Here is a 19020-nt window from a genome sequence, read left to right on the forward strand (position 1 = left end):
CTCCACCCGCTGCGCCACCGGGGAGGCCCTAAAAAGACAAATTTTCGTGTGAAAAAATTCAAACATTAGCTAAATGGAATATAGCCCACAAGTATCCACTACCGATTATAAAAACTGGATTTGGGTAGTACAGATTGCATGAAAGCAGGAAACAACTTTAAGATGCCTTGTTACAATTCATTTGAGCTCGGCTCGGGGTGGTGAAAGTATTTAGCTTCAGACAAGAGAGGGATGGGGCTTGAGTCTCCCCTCCCCTCTGTGCACACTTGGCGCCTGTGGGTAAGTCGCTTTGCTTCCGAGTCTTCCGTAGATTCTGATAGACGTTAAGGGCAAGGAGGGTGGTGCCTAAAGAGAACGAAATGGCCACTGTGCCCAGGACACACTTGCCGGAGCAGATGAAGGACAGAGGGGAGAAAGGCAGCCCCCCCCCCTCCTGCCCACCCCCCCCTCCAGGCTGATACAGGCCTAGGAGAGCACGTGGAGAAAACGATCCCGGTGGACGTGCTCCATGCAGAGTTGCCACAGATCTTCAACGTATAGAATGCTGCAACAGGCGAGGGGGCCTCCAGCTGTGTTATTAATACCCCCCAGGAACCACTGTGGCCATTAATGTGGGGTTCGTGCTCTTGGTGGAACCGGCTTGTGCGGGCAGCTGAGGCCACTGGTTGTGTTGGGCGCTCAGCCGCAGGCGCCTGCCTTTGTTTCTGGAGCTACAGTGACCTCGAAAGCCGAGGGTCCCCTGCACTGGCTCGTCACGCCTTTCCGCGCAGCTTCTTCGTTGGTCGGTGTCCCCAAGTCCGTGGATTCCCAGCTTCTGTGTCAGGGCTTCGGAGAAGGGCCTCGCCTCCTGCCCCCGCCGCCCTGCCCCGTCACTCTGTGGCCAGTGGCGGACCCTGCTGTCATCCTGTTTTTCTTCTGGAGCAAAGCTTTTATTTACTTTTTCCAAATTGTGTGTACTGCGTAAAGCGGGAGGTCGCGTCTTCCTGTCTGTTCCGGGGTTACAGGTGCCAACCTCTGCTTTTGCTGAGCAGCATCAGGAGCCGGTGCCAGGACGAATTTGCAGGAGGGAGGGAAGTCACTCAGGAAGACTGATGAGTGACCCAGCCAACCCCGGTCCCCGGGCACCAGGCTTACTTATGCTTCAATAAAGTCTGCTTCAAAGCGATCTCCATCCTTCATCAGAGAGATTTCCAGAGCACTCCCAATGGGTTAACATAAATCTTACTGTTCTCATTCTTTTTTTTTTTCTTTCCAAGTTGCCTTGAAAAAAAAAAGCAGTCCTTGTGTCTCCATTTCTTTAAGTCTTTTATCCTCGGGCTGCTACCCCTGGCTGCACGGATTACACATCAGCCGTTAAGAATATTCCACAAAGTCCTGGCTCGTTCTCGCCCCGCGGTGCTTGCAGTCACCGCCGCGATGAAAGGGCTTTGAAAGGCCCGGCCCGGCAATCCCGCCCGCTCAGCGCGGGCCTCTCTGCGGCTTATCGCGCCGGGGATGTGCCTTTGACCAGCCATCAGTCATGCCTGAAACCTTCCCATCATTCCTGAGATATGAGCCCCTTTGATAGGAGTTAACAATACAGCACAAGGCGGCTCGGCCAAGGAAAATACTTTTGACTTCCAGTTAAAGACGGCTTTGTTCCAGCTCAGGTTTTTGCACTTTCCTAGCGTCCCCTTTTCTTGGGCCACCGAGGTGGCCCCTGCCAGGTAAGCCGAGTCTGGGCTCCCGGATGCTTCAGTGGCTGCCAAATCAGAGAAGAAGGTACCAGGCGGGAGGAAGGGGAACAAAGCTAACACAGAGGGATGGGCAGAGACCGCAGAGGGAAGGCGAGGCAAAGAGGTATCAAGTAGAAGACGGGGTGACTGAGGGAGCTGCCAGGCACTGGTGCTTCTAGAAGGGGCTTCCGGAAGGAGGAGAAAGCCTGCCGCCAGCACACCTGCGTGCTCTGTCCCGGTGGTGCAGGGGCCATTCAGGAGATGCTCTGTGGAGCGGGAGGTTGGTTTGTTATTCACACCCTCTCCCCTGTGATTCCTTTGCTGTTTTTAAAACTTAGACTTTGCTTTAAACATTGAAAATGGTTGATGACTGCTTCAGGGTAACAGGGCAGATCACTCTGCTTTGCTGCTGGCAGTGAGCATAGTGCTGACCTCTGGGGGCTAATTCAAGAATCGAAAGACGTCGAGGTAGTCCTCACAGCCATCAGGCGGTGTGCACTCCAGTTACTGCCAGCTGGAGGAGAGCAGAGGAGGCGTCTGCAGAATCATGGCCCTGGCCCCACAGCTCCATGCGTCACTCTGAGTGGCCTGTGCTGTGGGAAGACTGTTCATCAGCCGAGCACATTAACACTCAAGTGACACCCCCGTCCCTGTGTGGAGGGTTGGATCCTGGAGTGAAATGTCACCCTTTCTCGTCAGCTGTGCTTGGAGGCTTCCCTAGAGGGTGGACTTGCTCCTGGGTTAGAATAATTTCATTAAAAGTCTTTCACTTAGTGAAGTCAAGCACCCCAGCAAGTGAGTGGCGTCTGGCAAACTCGCTCTCCTTTTTTGATTTTTCTGGTCTATTGATCTGTGTCTCTGGAGAAATTCTGGAAACTTCCAGAAGTCTTTTAGAGTTAAAAATATGATCTCTCTGGTGGTTCACTGGACTCAGAGACTAAGAAGATGAATTCCTTCCTGGCCTCAGTGTTCCTAGGCCCTCCGTCAAGCCCATTAATCCTCCAGCTCTCGGACACGTTAGAAACACAGACATTTCTTTGTCACCAGTGGGAAGCGAAGCTATGGAACCACTCAGTGGGCCAGATAGAAATAAACACCTTTGCAGGAAATGTAAAAGGCACGCACTTGGTTTTGAGAAATTGGAAAGCATTTTGCATAGAAGAGGTGGCAGAAGACAATTATATCCTGGTCTGTGGTCAAGTTGGTGAGGTCTGGAGCCCAATAATCTGCCACTAGGAACCAAAATGGCAGAAAAATGGACATGCCTTTCTTTGCACTGTATTTAGGGAACACCAGGACTGGCTTTTGAATTCCTGGAGCACATGACAGGAGATGCAGGAAGCTTTTTCCGAGTCTTTCTCCTCGGGAGAAGATAGCAGAGAATGAAGGATGGGCTACTTCTAATTTGTAACGATGGTCTCATCTCTCCCAGATATTACTTTAGTTCCTGGGTGAACGGCGCTGCCCACCGAATCCTGATTGCTTTTTAAAGATGAAAGAGATCATAAAGGCTGCAGAGTCCATTTCTAGCCCGTACAACTTGGCAACTTATACCCTGCTTTTGCGATGAGTTTCAAATTCTTTGAATAATGAAAATTCCAGTGTGTTTTAAACTTTTTTCTTTGCTCTGTGGTTTAATCAATAACCACACTGTCCCCAGCAAAGCTGGTTGGTTCATGTCTCCTTTTGAGTTTTGTGTTGAAGCCCAGATTTTGGGTCTCCTTGACAACGTTATCTTGAACATAATTGGTGGTCTTTTGTGTTAGAGGAATCCAAAAAGCAGGTGCCTCCCTGGTGGCACAGGAGTTAAAGTCTCAGCTCTATGAAGCTATCACCAACCACTGCAGCATGAGTTCCATCCCCAGCCAGGGAGCTACCCCCATGGTGCAGCAGACACCCCCCCTCTCTCTGCTGCTCCCCTCAGCAGTGTATTCCAGTGGATCCACCTGTTTTACTCCCCAATCTGGTGCATTCTCTTACACCCTGCACCTCTGGCCTATACTGCAGTTCTTCTGTGCAAAAATAAATAAATAAGAATCTTTTTTTTTTTTTTTTCAAAGAAACCAAAAAGGCAAGATGAGAAGCCCTGCTGATATATCTGCCACCAGCAGGAGACAGAAGTTGTCGTCCAGTGCTAAAGTGACGTGTCCTGAATCAGTACTTACTGTTTTTATTCTATTATTATTATTACATTTTTTACTGTGGTATCATTGGCTGACATCACCGCTAGCATTTTGGAAACAGGCCTCCCCCTTCAGCTGCGATCTCTGTCCCCACCTGCCACCGAGGTCCCGTGGCCATGGGGATGATGCCTGGCCTGAGAGTTGAACATGGGTGCTATCATTTGTGGGTATCTGGAAGCTCTCGCCATTTTTATACACATTTATATTGAAAAAACCTTGAGGTGCTTTTCAAAATAAATGGTAATGTCTGATATGTCTGATGCTGCCTTTTTTTTTTTTTTTTTTTTTTTTTTTTTTTTTAAGGAAAGACAATTTGATCTTTAGCAAAGGACAAGGAGAAGATTCATCTATCAATTCAGGTGTCAATCATACCATGGCCTTGGCCCCGATTTGAGGCTGTGCCGTTCCCTCTGTGCCAACCCTCTGTTTAACCCACAGTCTTTCTTTCACATGGAGTGAAGGAGAAAGAGCAGAGGTACAGGGGCTGGGGGTCGTGGGCACAGGAAGGTCATGGCTTCTTTGCTGGCAGGACCCACGTCTTCTTTGGCTTCTGTTCCTCCCCCAGCTGGTGTCTCCCCACGGGTACTTAGAACAGAGCTTGCCAGTCATTCTGGCTTTGTTGATGGGGAAGCGGAGCATGAAGACGGGTGTGTGGGTAGGTCTCGGCCAGGAGTTCTCGAAGTGTGGTTGTGTGGTTGTGCCATGGGTCTAGAACACAGAAGGCATCAAAATATTCTGCATCAAGAAAATGGGTTGAGCAATACTACAGGTAGTCTTCACTTTGGGGAGTCAAATTCCACATTTGAGCACAGACTGTGACAAAGTCCTGTAGGAGAGACCAGGAAATAAGGAAAAGAACCGGAACCAGGAGAAGAAGTAAACGCGGGTGTCTTGCATCTATTTGCCCAGGGAAATTTTCTCCTCTTTTCAAAAACTTCCTCTTCGCCTGCGCCCAGAAACGGCGCCGAAGAACGTCTGGGTTAAGCCGGGCTGGATGAAGAAGGCAAGTCCTGTCTTCCTTGACCACATTCCAGGTGTGTTTCTGGAACGTGCCTGTGTCCAGGCGTCCCTGGAAGTCCCGTCGCAGGAAAAGAACGCCTTCCTTTCCCACCAGGCCTGGGAAAACCAACGGGTACAAAGATTGGGGGGAATATGGCTCGGGGGGAGCAGCCACCACCTGCAGACGCACGACGAGCTTTCATGGGCGCGGCCGGCTCCGCTGCCTGCTGTCGCGGAGGCCCCGGCTCCCACGTCCCGCAGAGAACATCTCCCAAGGCTGGGACGCGTGTGCTGGGGCAAGCGGTTGAGCTGGCCTTCGTGTGTGTTTGCTTTTTGTCTAGATGGAGAGTGGGCTGTTTTTCTAGATGGAGAGTGGGCTGGAAAAAAACAATCCGTTGCTAATTATTTTTTCTGGAGTTGGGAGGCCCGGGAAGAGCTTTACCATCAAGGGCCAGGGCACAGTCTCGGGCCAGCTGGCGGGACTAGCTCTGTCCTGTGCTCGCTGCACCCTTGTGGAGACTGGGGGGCTCCAGTGCTCACCGCTCAGGCCTGGAGGAGGGAGAGGGCGTGCGTGACTGCGGGGACAGGGCAGCCTTGTTCCCTTTATTTCTGCTCTCCCTTCCTTTTGGGTAATGAATCGGGGTGTCGTTAGCTGCCTGCCTTGTGTTCATCACTGTCAGGGTAACAGATAACGGCAGAGATTCAAGGCCACCCAGGGAATGAAGCCTGACAGGACCTCATTTATCACTCCCCTTTTAGGGGGTCTCTGCGGTAGAGCTAGCAGCAAAGCTGTAATCGAGGCTCACCAGGTCGTGCAGGGGCCGGGCAGGAAGGTTCCGCCAAAAAGCAACGGGAGCTGTCAAATCTGCTTTGTAAATGAAGTGCTTTTCCAGAGACGGCGTGTTTGTAATTGTCATCCCGTAAGCCGTCCCGCAGCATCCAAAGGCTGCTCCCCACACGCTCCCCCTCTTTTCTTTCAAACAGATGAAACTTGTGTCACGTATTGGGGAGCTATGCCAGAAAAGGGACTTCTTTGACCTTGGGGAGACAACAGACTCTGCTGCTGGGGTCTGTTCGTTGGCCCTAGGGGCCGAGTGTCCTCTTGAGCAGCCCCAGCATTCAGACCTGCGGGATTCTCCGTCCCCACCAGTCAACAAGGGCCGGGTTTCAGCCGCTGCCAGTTGGGGTCTCCACCCTCCATCCGAGTCTCCACCTGGGCGCCCCAATTCATGTCCCAGGCCGTCTAATCATCTTTACTCCATTCCTGCTTCCTATCTACATTCTTTTTTTAAAAAAGGATATTTTTTCAGTCGCGGTGACTTTGCCCCAGGGCCTCAGGTAGGTTTCAGGTCCGCTTTCCTCCTTTCAAGCATTGCCTCATCTTCCAGCCGGAAAAGGACAAGGATCCTACGCTCTTTGCTCGTTGTTACCCATCCTTAAAATCCCATCAAAGCTAGATTCTAGCTCTTTCCTGGTTACTGTGGTGCGAGGCACCAAGAGCAGCAAATTCTTCCTTGAAGTGTCTCTGAGGCGGTTTGGAGAGTCCTGAACCAGCGTAAGTGCTGTGGGTTTTTGGAGACGGCGCTACAGATCAGCTTGGAGAACTCTGGCCCTCGGGAGGACAAACATTTCTTAGGCACCGTCAGACTTAAGTCCACTCCTGCCCCAAGTTCTCCATGTGTGTCCTGGGGGGCCAGCTGGGCGGTGGGAGTGGGTGGCCCCCACATGGGTAATGAGGCATGGGAGAAACTCAACAAGAATAAGAAGTTGGTGAAGAAGTTGGCCAAGGAGTGCGATGACTTCTTGGCTTCTGAATGTCTGATCAGGTCCTGTGAATCTGGATGCAGGTCTGACCAAGGCTGGCAAATTCCCTTCCTTGCTGATCCACAATGAGAACATGGTGGCCAGAGTTGATGAAGTGAAGTCCACGGTTGAGTTCCAGATGAAGAAGAAGGCGCGGTGTCTGGCGGTGGCTGTGGAGCACACGAGGATGACCTATGACAAGCTTGTGTGCTACATCCGCTCAGCTGTCAACCCCTGTGTTGTTCATTGCTCAGGACCCACTGGCAGAATGTGTGGACTTCATGCATGGAGACCGCCTTGGGCAAGCCCCAGCGCCCGTACTGAGGGCACAGCCCAGTGCGACCTCACCCTCCCGCCCCCCAGAGAAACACACAAGAAGCAAAACTAAATTCCGTTGGCACCAACTCTTAAATATCTCCAACAATCATTCCATCTGGATCTTTTTTCTTAATGCTCTCCTGCCCCCTCCAACTTTGCAACTCTTGAAGTCGAGCTTGCTGCTTTACTTCTCTATTTCTCCCCCACACCCCCGCCCCTGGCAGAGCTCTGACCCCTTGCCATGCTCCCAGGCTCCTGGTCGTCTGGCCTTCTCCAGCAGCCCCCTCCCACCTCTGGCTCTGCCTTGGCCTTGAGCTCTGACGATGCTGACTTCCCGCATGTCCAGAGGACGCCAGGCCCTTCGCGTCTCACTGGCCGTCTCCTCTCTTGTGCCCACTCGGCAAGTCCCACTTGCTGTCTGAGTGTCGGTGCAGAGACAGCGCCATGCAGGAGACGTCTCTCTAACGCCCTTCCAGTCATGGCCTTCCCGAGGTGGGAGAAGTCCTGTCGCGCTTACGGAGTCCTTCCCACTGCGCTTGTCTCTTCCTACTTCTATTTCCTTCTCGTCAGCCATACGGAAACCTTGTTAGACCACAGGTATAGATGATGAAACTGGGGCTTGGACTAATTCGTTTTCCCAGATCTGTAACATAATAAGCGCTGGGGCTGGGCTTCCACTCCAAGTATGTGCGACGTCAAGCTGCTCCGCCTTCCACTCGTCAGCTGTGCTCTTCGCGTCTTGAGAATAAGCACTGAGTGTTTTCATTTTCATTTCCCTGGTGCTGAGCCAGTGTGGGGCACAGAGAAGACAGTCAACCAATAGTTTGTGCACGCGTGACACACGGCCCAGCCCTGGCCGCCGAGGCACACTGCGCGTGATCTCAGCCATCACGGCCGCCCTCGGTGTGGCGCTGCTGGTGCTGTCCCGCCACGGTGGAGGCTGAAGACGGAGCAGTGCAGTGACCTTGCCAAGGTCATTTCTGAGGTGGAGTCCCGGCTTCCTCCACTGTAGCCCGCTCTCTCAGCATGTCTCGCTGGTGCCTATGAACGCGCTCTCTGAGGGCAGTGACAGAATCAACGCCCAGGAAGTGGGGGGACAAGGAGCTATTCAAATTCTTCTCCGTGCCCTTCAGAGCTTCTGGTGGTTTCATTATATTCATTCTCTCCAGCTTCTCCCCACAAACTCTGCTCTATCCCCCCCTTTTTTTCTTTTTTAAAAAGATTTATTTATGCATACAAGAACTGGGGTACAGGCCAGAGGCGTGGTGGGGTGGGAGGATCCACCAGAGACAGAGTGGGGAACAGAACAGGCAGATTGAAATACACTGAGGGGAGCAGCGGGGAGAGAGGAGAGGTCTGCTGCACCATGTGGGTTGCTCCCTGGCCGGGGATCGAACTTGTGCTGTAGTTGCTGCCAGTTGCTTCATAGGTTGCATCTTAACCCTTTGCGCCACCAGGAAGGCCCATATATACCCCCCTTTTATTTTTGTGTAGAAGAACTGGGGTGCAGGCCAGAGGTGAAGGGGTTGAGAGGATTTACCAGAGACAGAGGGGGGAGCAGAACAGGTGGATCTACTGAGGGGAGCGGCGGGCGAGGGACGAACTCTGACCACGGTGTTGGTAGAGGGGAGACTTCACCCTCGGCCACCAGAGAGGCCCCCTCATTTCTCCATTAGGCTGGGACATTCCTCCTGGCAGGTGAGGTTTTGCTGTTCTGGCCCAGGCTTCATGGCCGTCTTGCCACAGCAACTCTACCACGGCCCCAGCCAGCCCCAGGCCTCTCTCAAGGACAACTCAAGTTCCATCTCCTTGGTGAACTATTCCCCAAAGCTCCATCCCGCCAGCCCTGGCCAGACATAATGTTGTCTGTGCCTGATATTTTGGTCTTGGTTACATAATTTTATGGCGCTGCTCTGTACCATCTTGCGTCCTGTAATTACTTCAGCATCCAAGTTTTATTCCCAGGAATATTGCAAACTCCTTGACAGGAGACTGTGCTATATATTTCTTTTATATTCCACACAGTGCATAGCACAATTCCAGGTGGGCGCCCAATAAATATTTATTGGATTAAATGGAATATGGCGGAGACTACATTTAAACCTACACAAGATCCCTTTTCATAAATTAGCGGGGCCTAGACAGGAGGGTTATTGGCGGGGACCACTTGAATAAACGCAGCCTGGTGAATACTTGCAGGCCTATCACACAGGTTCTCGGAGGAGATGTGGGTGAAGTGGGGTTCGGAGCCAAGGGGCGGGGAGCCTCTGCCAGACGAGTGGGGTGTGGCAGCAAGAACAGAGAGTAGGAGCTCAGACCCAGAGATGGCCCCCATGGCAAAGAGCCCCCCAACATGTGCTACTTTTTGAAGTTAACAAGTTCAGTAATTTGATGGGGTGTGCCTGTGTCATGGGGGGCGCGGAGGGGCCTGCTGACGGTGCATCTTGCTGGGTAAAGCAAGGCTGTCGCTGTGATTCTGCACCGGGTCGTGTGGTGTTTCCAAGTTTTATGCATTAAAACACGTCTGTTTCTTTTTACTGCTCCCTCCTCCCTTCTCCTTCCTTCTCTCCATGCACACACGTTCACAGTCTCTCTCTCTCTCTCTCTCTCACCCTAAGTGTTTGGGGGTGTTAATAGCCTCCATAAGAAGCTAGGGAAGATTTTGCATTCTTTCAGGTGTGTGTCTTTGGGTGTGTGTCTGGGCCACGCAGGAAGTCCTTGCTTAGCACTTGCCCCATCGGGCGAGCTTGGCCTCACCTGGCCACCGGGACACGCGGCGGCGCCTTATCCCGCCACTCCCGGCGCCCGCGTGTGTCCGGGGTGTCTCACTGTCTTCCCTTTGTTTTTAACATCTGGCATTTTTTTCCCTCTTGGCCTCATTCCTGTAGTAGGAAGCACCAGTCATCACCAGGAGCACTTTCCTAAACGGTTCGGAGAGGAGAGAAACCCAATATCCCAGAAGAACAGATAGAGACTAAATAGCGTCTGGGGGACTCATTTGTCCATTTCCTTGCTTTCTAGTCGGGGAAATGATATAAAATTTCCATCCACACGATTGTCATCAAACATCCTTAACCACCCCCAGAGAGAAGCGTGTCAGCGCCCCGCGAGGAAATAGTTTCTGATGTCCTGTCAATGTTATCAATTATCCAGAAATCACTCTCGCAGGAAATGTTTCCCACCCCCTCTTTGCTCTCCCTCTTTTACTCATTGGGGTGTCTGATAGTGCAGGAGTGGTCTGTCTCCCTCTGCAAGCTTTCTGTTTCCTCCAAGGAAGCAGTTCTGGGGCCTGGGACCGGCCCTGAGGGCTGCCGCCTCTCGGATCTGCAAACCTTCCCCTCCCAGCCCGGGGTTCCCGCCGCGCCAGGTGTGGCCAGTGAGTGTGACCCGCGGACCTGGTTCCGGGCTCCAGCACCACCTGCTACTAGCGTTGTGTGGTTCGGGTCACTGATTGTGCTCTAGCTTGGTGTGGCTGCACGGGGAGGTTACTCCTCTGTAAACAATCCCACACGACTCCCACCAACGCCCTCTTCTCGCCCCTGCGCCTCCTAAGGTGATGCCTGTGGGTCTTGTCAACCCAATGGAATTTTAGAAGATTCAGTAAACACAGGCACTTACTTAATTTCCTGTTTCTCCACCAGAAGCTGGGGAAGGTTTTGCATTCTTTCCGGCGTTCTGCCCGGGCCTGGTGCATGGCACCGTCTCACACCTGAAGACGGGACCAGGCGGCCCGCTCAGTCACATCCCGCATCACTTTCAACTTAAATCACCATAGCGGCCCTCGGTGCGTCCCACCCTACCCGCACTGCATCCCTCTGGCTCGGGAGCCCTGACCTTTCTGATGCGCCACTTCTGCCAAGTGGGGTCCCCATCAAGACCCCACAGGCTCTGCGTTTCCTCATCCGTCATGTGCAGCCTTCCGTCTGGCTTCCCGAAATGGAGCCTGCTCTGGATTTCCGACCTGAGCGTGGCCTTTCTCTTCGGCTGGGTTACTCCTTTCCCTCTCTCCCAGCTTCCATGCCTTAACAGACCGTGTCCAGCCTGGAGTGGCTGCCTCCCCACCACTGCCTCCATCCCGTCACTCACACACTGTGCCTTCTTTAAAGTCCAGCCCCCAGACATCCCTGACTCTTGACTTCTGGCAGCTTTCCCTCACCTCGGCGGTGAGGGAATTTGTGAACTGAAGGACAGAACATGCAGTGGTAACACGCATGGATTCATACTTGGCCAACCCCACTCACGCTGCCCTCTCTACTCCTCACCCCACTGGCACGGAGCCGGTGCCAAAGATTCTCCAAAGAGCTAAGTGAGGGTGGAGAGCGGGTCCAGGCACTGTTAACGGGGCCAGATCAGAAACCTGGGCATCCCCTCACCTGACTGGCTGTCTGTGGCTGTGCCTGGCAAATGTTGGGATTTTATTTCCCTGCTTGATTTCCCAGGTAGTTGTCTTGGATTCCCCATGGGCTTCTCCTCCCACCCATCAGTATGCAAGAGGCGTCGTCATTATCATCACCACTGTTGCCATTATTATTTAAAGCTTCCAAAATTTTCCTAAAACTATAACTCAGATATTGGGTCTGCAATGTCCAACTTGCTGGGGGCCGTCTGTCTTTGATATTTAGTCATTTTTTTCTATTTAAAATGTAAACACCAGTTTTCTACCATGCCAGGCCGCCCCCTGTCCTCTTGGGTTACAGGTCATGTAGCTATTCCTCAGTTCTTGTCCTAGAAGATTCAAGCAAAGCCTGACAACCTCAAGTTCACAGTCTATTTAGGTGGGTTCCTGAACAAAGATGGTTTCTCCTTGAGAACAATTCTACTAATAATATATATATTTTTTCACTTTTACTATGAACAGAAAACAAAAATCAGGATTAATGGTGAAAACCGTAAAGTGTTTCTACTCTTTATCTTTGGGTGTTGGGATTGTTAGTAATAATTGTTTTCTTTTGCTTGGGCATTTTATCTTAAAAAATTTTAACTAGAGGGGCCTCCCTGGTGGTGCACAGGATTAAGACTCAGCACAATGATGCTATCCACAGCCACCGCAGAATGAGTTCGATCCCCGGCCAGGGAGCTGACCCACATGGTGCAGCAGACCTCTCCTGTCTCACCCGCCGCTCCCCTCAGCAGTGTATTTCAGTAGATCCACCTGCGCTGCTCCCCACTCTGTCTCTGGTGAATCCTCTCACCCCCTGCATCTCTGGCCTGTACCCTAGCTCTTGTGTGCATAAATAAATAAATCTTAAAATTTTTTTTTAACTAGAAAAAGTAAATAACCACCTTAACCCAAAACAAATGTAAACAAAGAGAAAATTATCAAAAGCAATCAACATGTGGACCTCCCTGGTGGTGCAGCGGTTGAGCGCTGGGCTGCAAAGCTGCCCACAGCCTCTATAGCGCCGGTTCAATCTCCGGCTGCTGGTGAGGGTCCCACATGGTGCACAGACCTCCCCTGCCGCGCCTGCTGCTCCCCTCAGCAGTGTACTTCAGTCCTTCTGCCTGCTCTGCTCCCCGCTCTGGCTCTGGTGAATTCTCTCACCCTCCTGCGCTTCTGACTGTACCCAGTGCTTGTATAAATAAATAAATAAATCTTAAAAAAAAAAAGCAATCAACATGTAGGCATTTAGGATCTATATTTTGAAATATTTATGTCCTTTAGTTTTAGAATTCAGTAACGTCTAAGAGAGACAGATGATAAAGAAAGTTCTTTGTAAAGATCTAATGCATGTAGGTCTTTGATAAATGTGAAATGGTATCTCCTTGATTTACTCCTTCAGTGGACATATTGGCACTGCTTCAAGATATTAAACCATTTTATGGGGAAACTTATGGGTACAAGTTATTGCCCCATTATCAGTATAAGACACAGAATATAATACCCTTAAGCTGGGCCCAGGGGATAAGATCTGTAAAGCAAGAATAACTTTGAAGAGAAGACACTGAAGTGATCAAAGTGGACACCTGATGTATTGCAAGCACACGTGGATTAGAGAATGCTGCCACGAGACACAACAGCGTAATACCACGTGACCCTGGAATATGGGCTTTTTTGGCTCAAAACTTTTCCTCTTTTGTCCGTGGTGCTATCACTTTGCTAAATCAACACTTCAGTTGGGCTAGCTGCTCTAGCAATAAAGCTTTAAATAAGGATGTAGAAATAACCGAGACAAACGATGGTCACCTTTTACTATAATATATTTTCATAATGGCTAACAGTCCCCCATTTAATCAAGAGATTGGCAGGACAGGGAACAAGTTGGTAATTTGCAGTTGGGATGTAATAAAAATGTTGTAATTCATGGATGAGACACCCAGACTACATTATGTGTTATGAGTTTAACTTGACTTATAACTCTTTCTGGAATTTAAACTGTCATATCCAACCATATGCGTTGACTTTTATAGTGATTTAATGAGTTGTTTGGTGAAAATAAATGTTGACAAAGTTGCAAAATTTTTTGATTATAGTCTTTTTCTTCCCTTTTTTTGTTAGTTGTTGTCCCTTTGGAGAGCCAGTGATTCTGTTTTGCAGTGACCCAAGGGTCCCCTTCTCCCCACAACCCATGGACAGGGTCCTGGCTTTGCATGTGCTTTGCTCAGACTGCATGTTAATCGCTAGCGGATGGTTTGTGCCGGGAAGTACCTAACAGAACGCGGTGATCAGCCTCTGGAGGCAGCAAGATGGTAGTGGAAGCTTTGGAGACAGGGAACCCAAAACCCTTGTATCTGAAGTATCAGTTGATTCCCCAGGGAAGTATCTCATTTTCAGGATGTGGCTCGGGTTCAGCTCAGTTTGGCTGAGGGGCCACGTTGCTATATTGCGGGTGATGGATCATGATGCTTGATTTGAAGGGGGGGGTGATGATCTTGTAAGGACAAGTTCAATTCCCGTGGAATCTCAAAGGACAATCTCAGCGACTGGATGGATGCCATCAATACTGAGGGAAATGAAATAATGCCAATTTGTCGTGGCGTAGCAAAGAATCTTATCAAACAAGCAGTAATTTGAGGCGGTGCACATTATACACTCATTAAGAAAAGTAAGGAACAACTAATTGGCTTATTATGTACCCTTTAATTGGTTCAACTAACTTTCAGCTTCCGCATAAGGGAATAAATGGGAGCGTGTTTTGGGATTTGGCTGGGTCAGAGAGACCTCATGAAATTTCCCTGCATGATAAAAATGATTAGCTATATCGCCATTTAGCAAACATAAGAAGGAAATAACCATCATCTATTAAGAGCTGCCAAACTGTCCTGACTGTGTGGCCAATGAGCCGGCATGAGGTAAAATTCCCTGGGAATACAGTGAATTGAAATGTAGGTGGAATGACCTCCTCTGGGGTGCCAAGGATCCTGAGGTGTGAGTTCATCTCCTGTCTTACAAAAACCGGTGGACATTTTGCTTTTCCATGAGCTTCCCCCGCAGCTGTTGTGGGTATCTGTGTCTGTAAAAGGAGGTGGACATTTAACCTAATTACCTATATAGATCATATGCAGCCCTAAAACACTGTTTAAAAAAGATTTATTTATTTATGCATACACGAACTGGGGTGCAGGCCAGAGGTGTGTGTGGGGGAAGAAGATTCACCAGAGACAGAGTGGGGAGCAGAACAGGTGTATCGACTGGAATACACTGCAGAGGGAGCAGCAGGTGAGACAGGAGAGGTCTGCTGCATCATGTGGGTCACCTCCCTGGCTGGGGATCCAACTTGTGCTTCAGTGGCTGCAGATATCTTCATAGGTTGCATCTTAACTCCTTGCGCCACCAGGGAGGCCCCCTAAAACACTTTTTCTTCAATTGCCTACATATTTCAGCCAAAAGTTTTTTGGCTCAAATGATGATGACCCAATTTTGGATTTGGGTAGGTGGACTGCACGATGACCGAGGAGGGAAAAATAATTGAGTTGCAGAAGACAAAGTCATCCCCGGTGGTTTAGAGAGAGCCCAAAATACTATGCTGAAAGATTAGCTGCCCAAGATTGCCTTGCAAGGATAGTGGGTGCCTTGCCACACTTTAGGATTTATTATTGAAACTCAGGTGGAATATTTAGATCAATAAACCTGGCTTATCATCTGGATGCAAAAAAAAAAAAAAAAGAGCTAGATATTTGAACATCAGAAGCCAGCTACTCACCGCCTTCGTGGCCGAGCCTTGTCTGAGGTACTATCAGATTTTATTTTGATATTAATTGTTTGATAGCAGTAACACTAGCTTCCAAAGCAGTGTATGATTCAGAGGTACAGGTTGACACCTCCTCAGGTGCATGTCACCACAGCACACCCACCACCCAAGCACCCATAATCCCCCACCATAATCCATTGGACCCCCCACCTACCGGCTCTCTGTCTTCTCCCTTCCCCTCTGTAACCTCGGTTTTACAGTCACACTTCCGGGGTTGGTTTGGTTTAGTTTTGTCTCTTCCTTTGTTTTCTTTCTCTCTAGTCCACCTGTGAGTGAAACCACCTGGTACTCGTCTTTCTCCTCTGGCTTATTTGCTCTGAGCATCATCCCCTCCAGTTCTACCCATCCTGCCGGGATGCCAGCAGGTGTGTCTAAGCTGGTCTGCACGTCCACCATATTTGTCACAAGGCAGCTAGAACTATCCTAGTAAAATGCAAGTCAACTTTTTCATTTCCCTACGACAAATTCTTCATGATGGCCTGTTTCATGCACATCCAAGTCTATGTCCTCACATGGTCAAAGGTCCTGTGAGACTGGCCCCCACAAACTGCTCTGTCTCCATCTTGAGTCCCAGCTGCTGCTCCAGCCACTCTGGTTTCCTGCTCAGTCTGGCCTCACAAAGCTCTCTCTCTTGCGAGCTTTGCAGGCCCCGTGTCTCCTGCCTGGAGTGCTCCAGTGTTCCAGAACCTCTCCTCAGATGGCTCCTAATCAGAGTTGCCTTTGGTGACCACTCACCATAAAATGCACGATATCCTCAGTGTCCCGCCCTTTCGCTCACTCTTCTTCCGAGAGAGACCATCACCTGGTATTCCGATCTTACCTCTTGATTTTTTATTGTCAGACTTCCCCTGCCACTAAACATATGGGCAGGGAATTTGTATTTTTATTAACTCCTAATGGCACAGAGACTTTCCCAAGATAAGATAATCTTACCTGTTAGAATGTGACATTGACGCTCTTCCATCAAGAGATGTGGGGGTCTGTGTTGCTTCTTGAATTCCTGCAGGCCTGTGGCTCTTGGCAGTAGGGATACTGTGTGATTTTCAAGGTTGGCTCTTCCTTCCTCTTGTGATACTCAGGCTTGGAACCAGCCACCATGCTGTGAGGAAGCTCAGGTACGAGAAGAGGCTGCACTGGGTTGTCACGATGGCAGTCCCAGCTGAGGTCCAGTGAATAAGCAGGTGTGTGGTTGAGGATGCCTTTGCGATGATTCTAGGATCCACACATTGTGTGACTGCCACTGGGTCAGAGACCCTAAGGGACACGGCCTAGGTTACCCTCGTCAATCTCCAGAACTGTGGGGCATAAGAATAAAGTGATTGCTATTTTTCAATCATTAAATTTTGGGATATCTAATTCAGTAGCAATACAGATCCAGAACACCGTGTCCCCCAGGACCTAGAAGAGTACCTGGAACATACTTCCTCAAGAAATATTTCCTGAACAGAAAAACAATGCAGCGTTCTGAAGGGGAAAAGATACTGTTTCCTTGGCAGAAACTGGTGGAAGCTCCTTTCAGTCTAACGACAATTCTTGATGAACTTACGTACATCGTGTACATCCCCTTTTCTATTTAGAAATTTCATGCTAGCAAGTCCTACTGAATTCCTAAAAGTCTAAGGCATTCCTCGTTTTATTGCATCTCACATATATTTCATGTTTTCTCAATTAAGGGTGTGAGTCCAGAAAGTCTATGGTTGCCATTTTCCTTACAGCATGTGCTCGCTTTGTTTTTAATTTTTTAGCAAAAAGGTATTTCTAAATTAAAGTATGTATATTTTTTGACATAATGGGATTGCATATTTTAGACCAGAGTGGAGTGTAAGCATAATTTTTATATGCACTGGGAAACTAAAAAACTCTTATGACTCAATATTTGCTTTATTGCCCTGTTCTGGAACCAAACCCGCATTATCTCTGATTTACATAAAAGAGCAGACAGCTTGCCAGGTCTGCATAAAGGAAGGTAAACTTCAGATGAAGCAACAACAGATGGCCTTTTTTTTTTCCCATGGTGGGTTTTGTTTTTTTTTTTGTCATTTCATTGCATGTAAACATGCTCAACAGAGAAAATGTTAGTAAGTTTGGAAAAAAGCTTCATGAGGAAGAGGGAAAGTCTTGGTGTGAGGGGCTGACGCCTTCATTGCTACACTTATTCCCAGTTGTCATTGCTAATCCTGACTCACCGAGGGGGCAGAAAGATCCAGTCTGGTTGACACTTTGTACTATGAGGACAGCGGCATTTTAGATAAAAGCAGAAAGCGAAGGGAAAAACCCTCGGTTTTCAAAGTCACCATCACTCACATGAAGGAAAGTTATTTTCAAAAAGGCTCTTTACAAGAAAGACCATCGCACCCGGGGCTGTTGGGCGATGCTCTCCACTACCCAGTGTCAAAGCAACGGGGTGTTCGCAGACCAGCCCCGGAAACGTCCCCTGGCTCCGACCTTACAAGTCAACCCACCTGATTCAGTCGCTTGACTTTGGACATGATGGAGTGGAGCTTCCGCACTGAGGCAGCTCCCAGAGGTCGGCTGGCATTTCTGTTTCATTCTTTGATTTAGGGCTGCTGGTCTGGCCAGCATCTGCCTGGCCGCGTGGCCCCCGCTGGCTGTTGCGGCCCTGACAGCCTTGTGGACCCGGGAGTTGCGGGCTGGGGCTGCCTGTGTCTTTCTCTTGGAAAACACGCAGGAGCAACCTGACAAATGGCCGTCCGTGTGCAGAGACATCTCTGCTCAAGGAGGAAGCCCGAGCACCAAGAGGGGGTGCCCAGGGTGGGGACCCACAGGAACCTGGCCGGTTCCATGCGCTCCTCTCCAGAGTTGCCTCTGGGGAGGGAGGAGGCTCCTCAGGCTGTCCACACGTGCTGTGCCTCTCCGGCTCTTCCATCTTGATGGTTTTCTCTCTTGATCCTGGGGGCTGACGGCAAGTTTGCAAAACAGCATGACTGAAGCCATGAGAGCGAGAGAGAGAGAGAGAGAGAGAGAGAGAGAGAGAGAGAGAGAGAGCTGGAGAGTGAGACACACACACACATACACACACACACGCGCGCACACACACTGCTCTGCTTCTACTCTCTATTGAACAGCCCAAGCTCTTCAATTCTGCAAAGTCTTCATTTTTATTTATCAGATGATTTTCTCAGTTATCTCTTTCCTATGTGATGTATGTTTATCTATATTGATTCTCTGGTTTTCTCACTATTATTTTTTTTCTATTTTCTATCAATTTTCTTGATCGGCTTTCTGATTTACTCTGTCTTCCAAAATTTTATTGATTTCTAAATTTCTGCTTTTACATTTTTAATGTCTCTGAAGTCATTAGTTGTTCAACGAATGCGTCCGCTCTCCACGGCCTTCACTCTGTGACTGCAGCTTCGCTCTCAGACGCAGTCCACACGGCTCTTGCAGCTTCTTCTGCTCGTGACAGTCCTTGGGTTTCTTGTGGTTCGCTTTCTGGGGGACTTGCCCTCTGGCTCCCCGGGCTAGGGCCTGTTGCCACGCCCCACTCATACTCTGAGAACTGGGAGGTTCATGTATTTTTATACCTTTCAAATTAATATTGGTGGGATTTCAGGAAGGCACAGAGATGAACAATAGGTTTAATTTCCTTGTAGAATCAGAAATCAGATCCCTGAAATATAATCCCCAATTTGTATTTATTTCAGCTTTTCAATTGAAAACCTTTTAAATGCATTGAATGGCTCATATACCTGAACAGAGCTCTGTAGTCTTGTAAAGAAAAAAATACTATGGAAAGATTATGGGAAAACTGGTTAATAGTTCAGCTAATTTTGCAGGTGTATCGATTTATTG

At 49.4% G+C, this 19020-nt stretch overlaps 1 protein-coding gene across 1 annotated transcript; it reads left to right on the top strand.

Annotated features, from left to right (window-relative positions):
• The first annotated feature begins 231 nt into the window (after positions 1 to 231).
• LOC119234773 (60S ribosomal protein L10a-like) lies at positions 232 to 7024 on the top strand. The gene is given in 6 exon segments (XM_037497773.1): positions 232 to 279; positions 454 to 534; positions 683 to 879; positions 6418 to 6723; positions 6725 to 6941; positions 6944 to 7024. Coding segments are annotated over 6 exon segments (930 nt in total).
• Positions 7025 to 19020: the final 11996 nt, after the last annotated feature.

Source organism: Talpa occidentalis, unplaced genomic scaffold (genome assembly GCF_014898055.3).
Source record: "Talpa occidentalis isolate TD23 unplaced genomic scaffold, MPIMG_talOcc4v2.1 talOcc4.8, whole genome shotgun sequence".
NCBI lineage: Eukaryota > Metazoa > Chordata > Mammalia > Eulipotyphla > Talpidae > Talpa > Talpa occidentalis.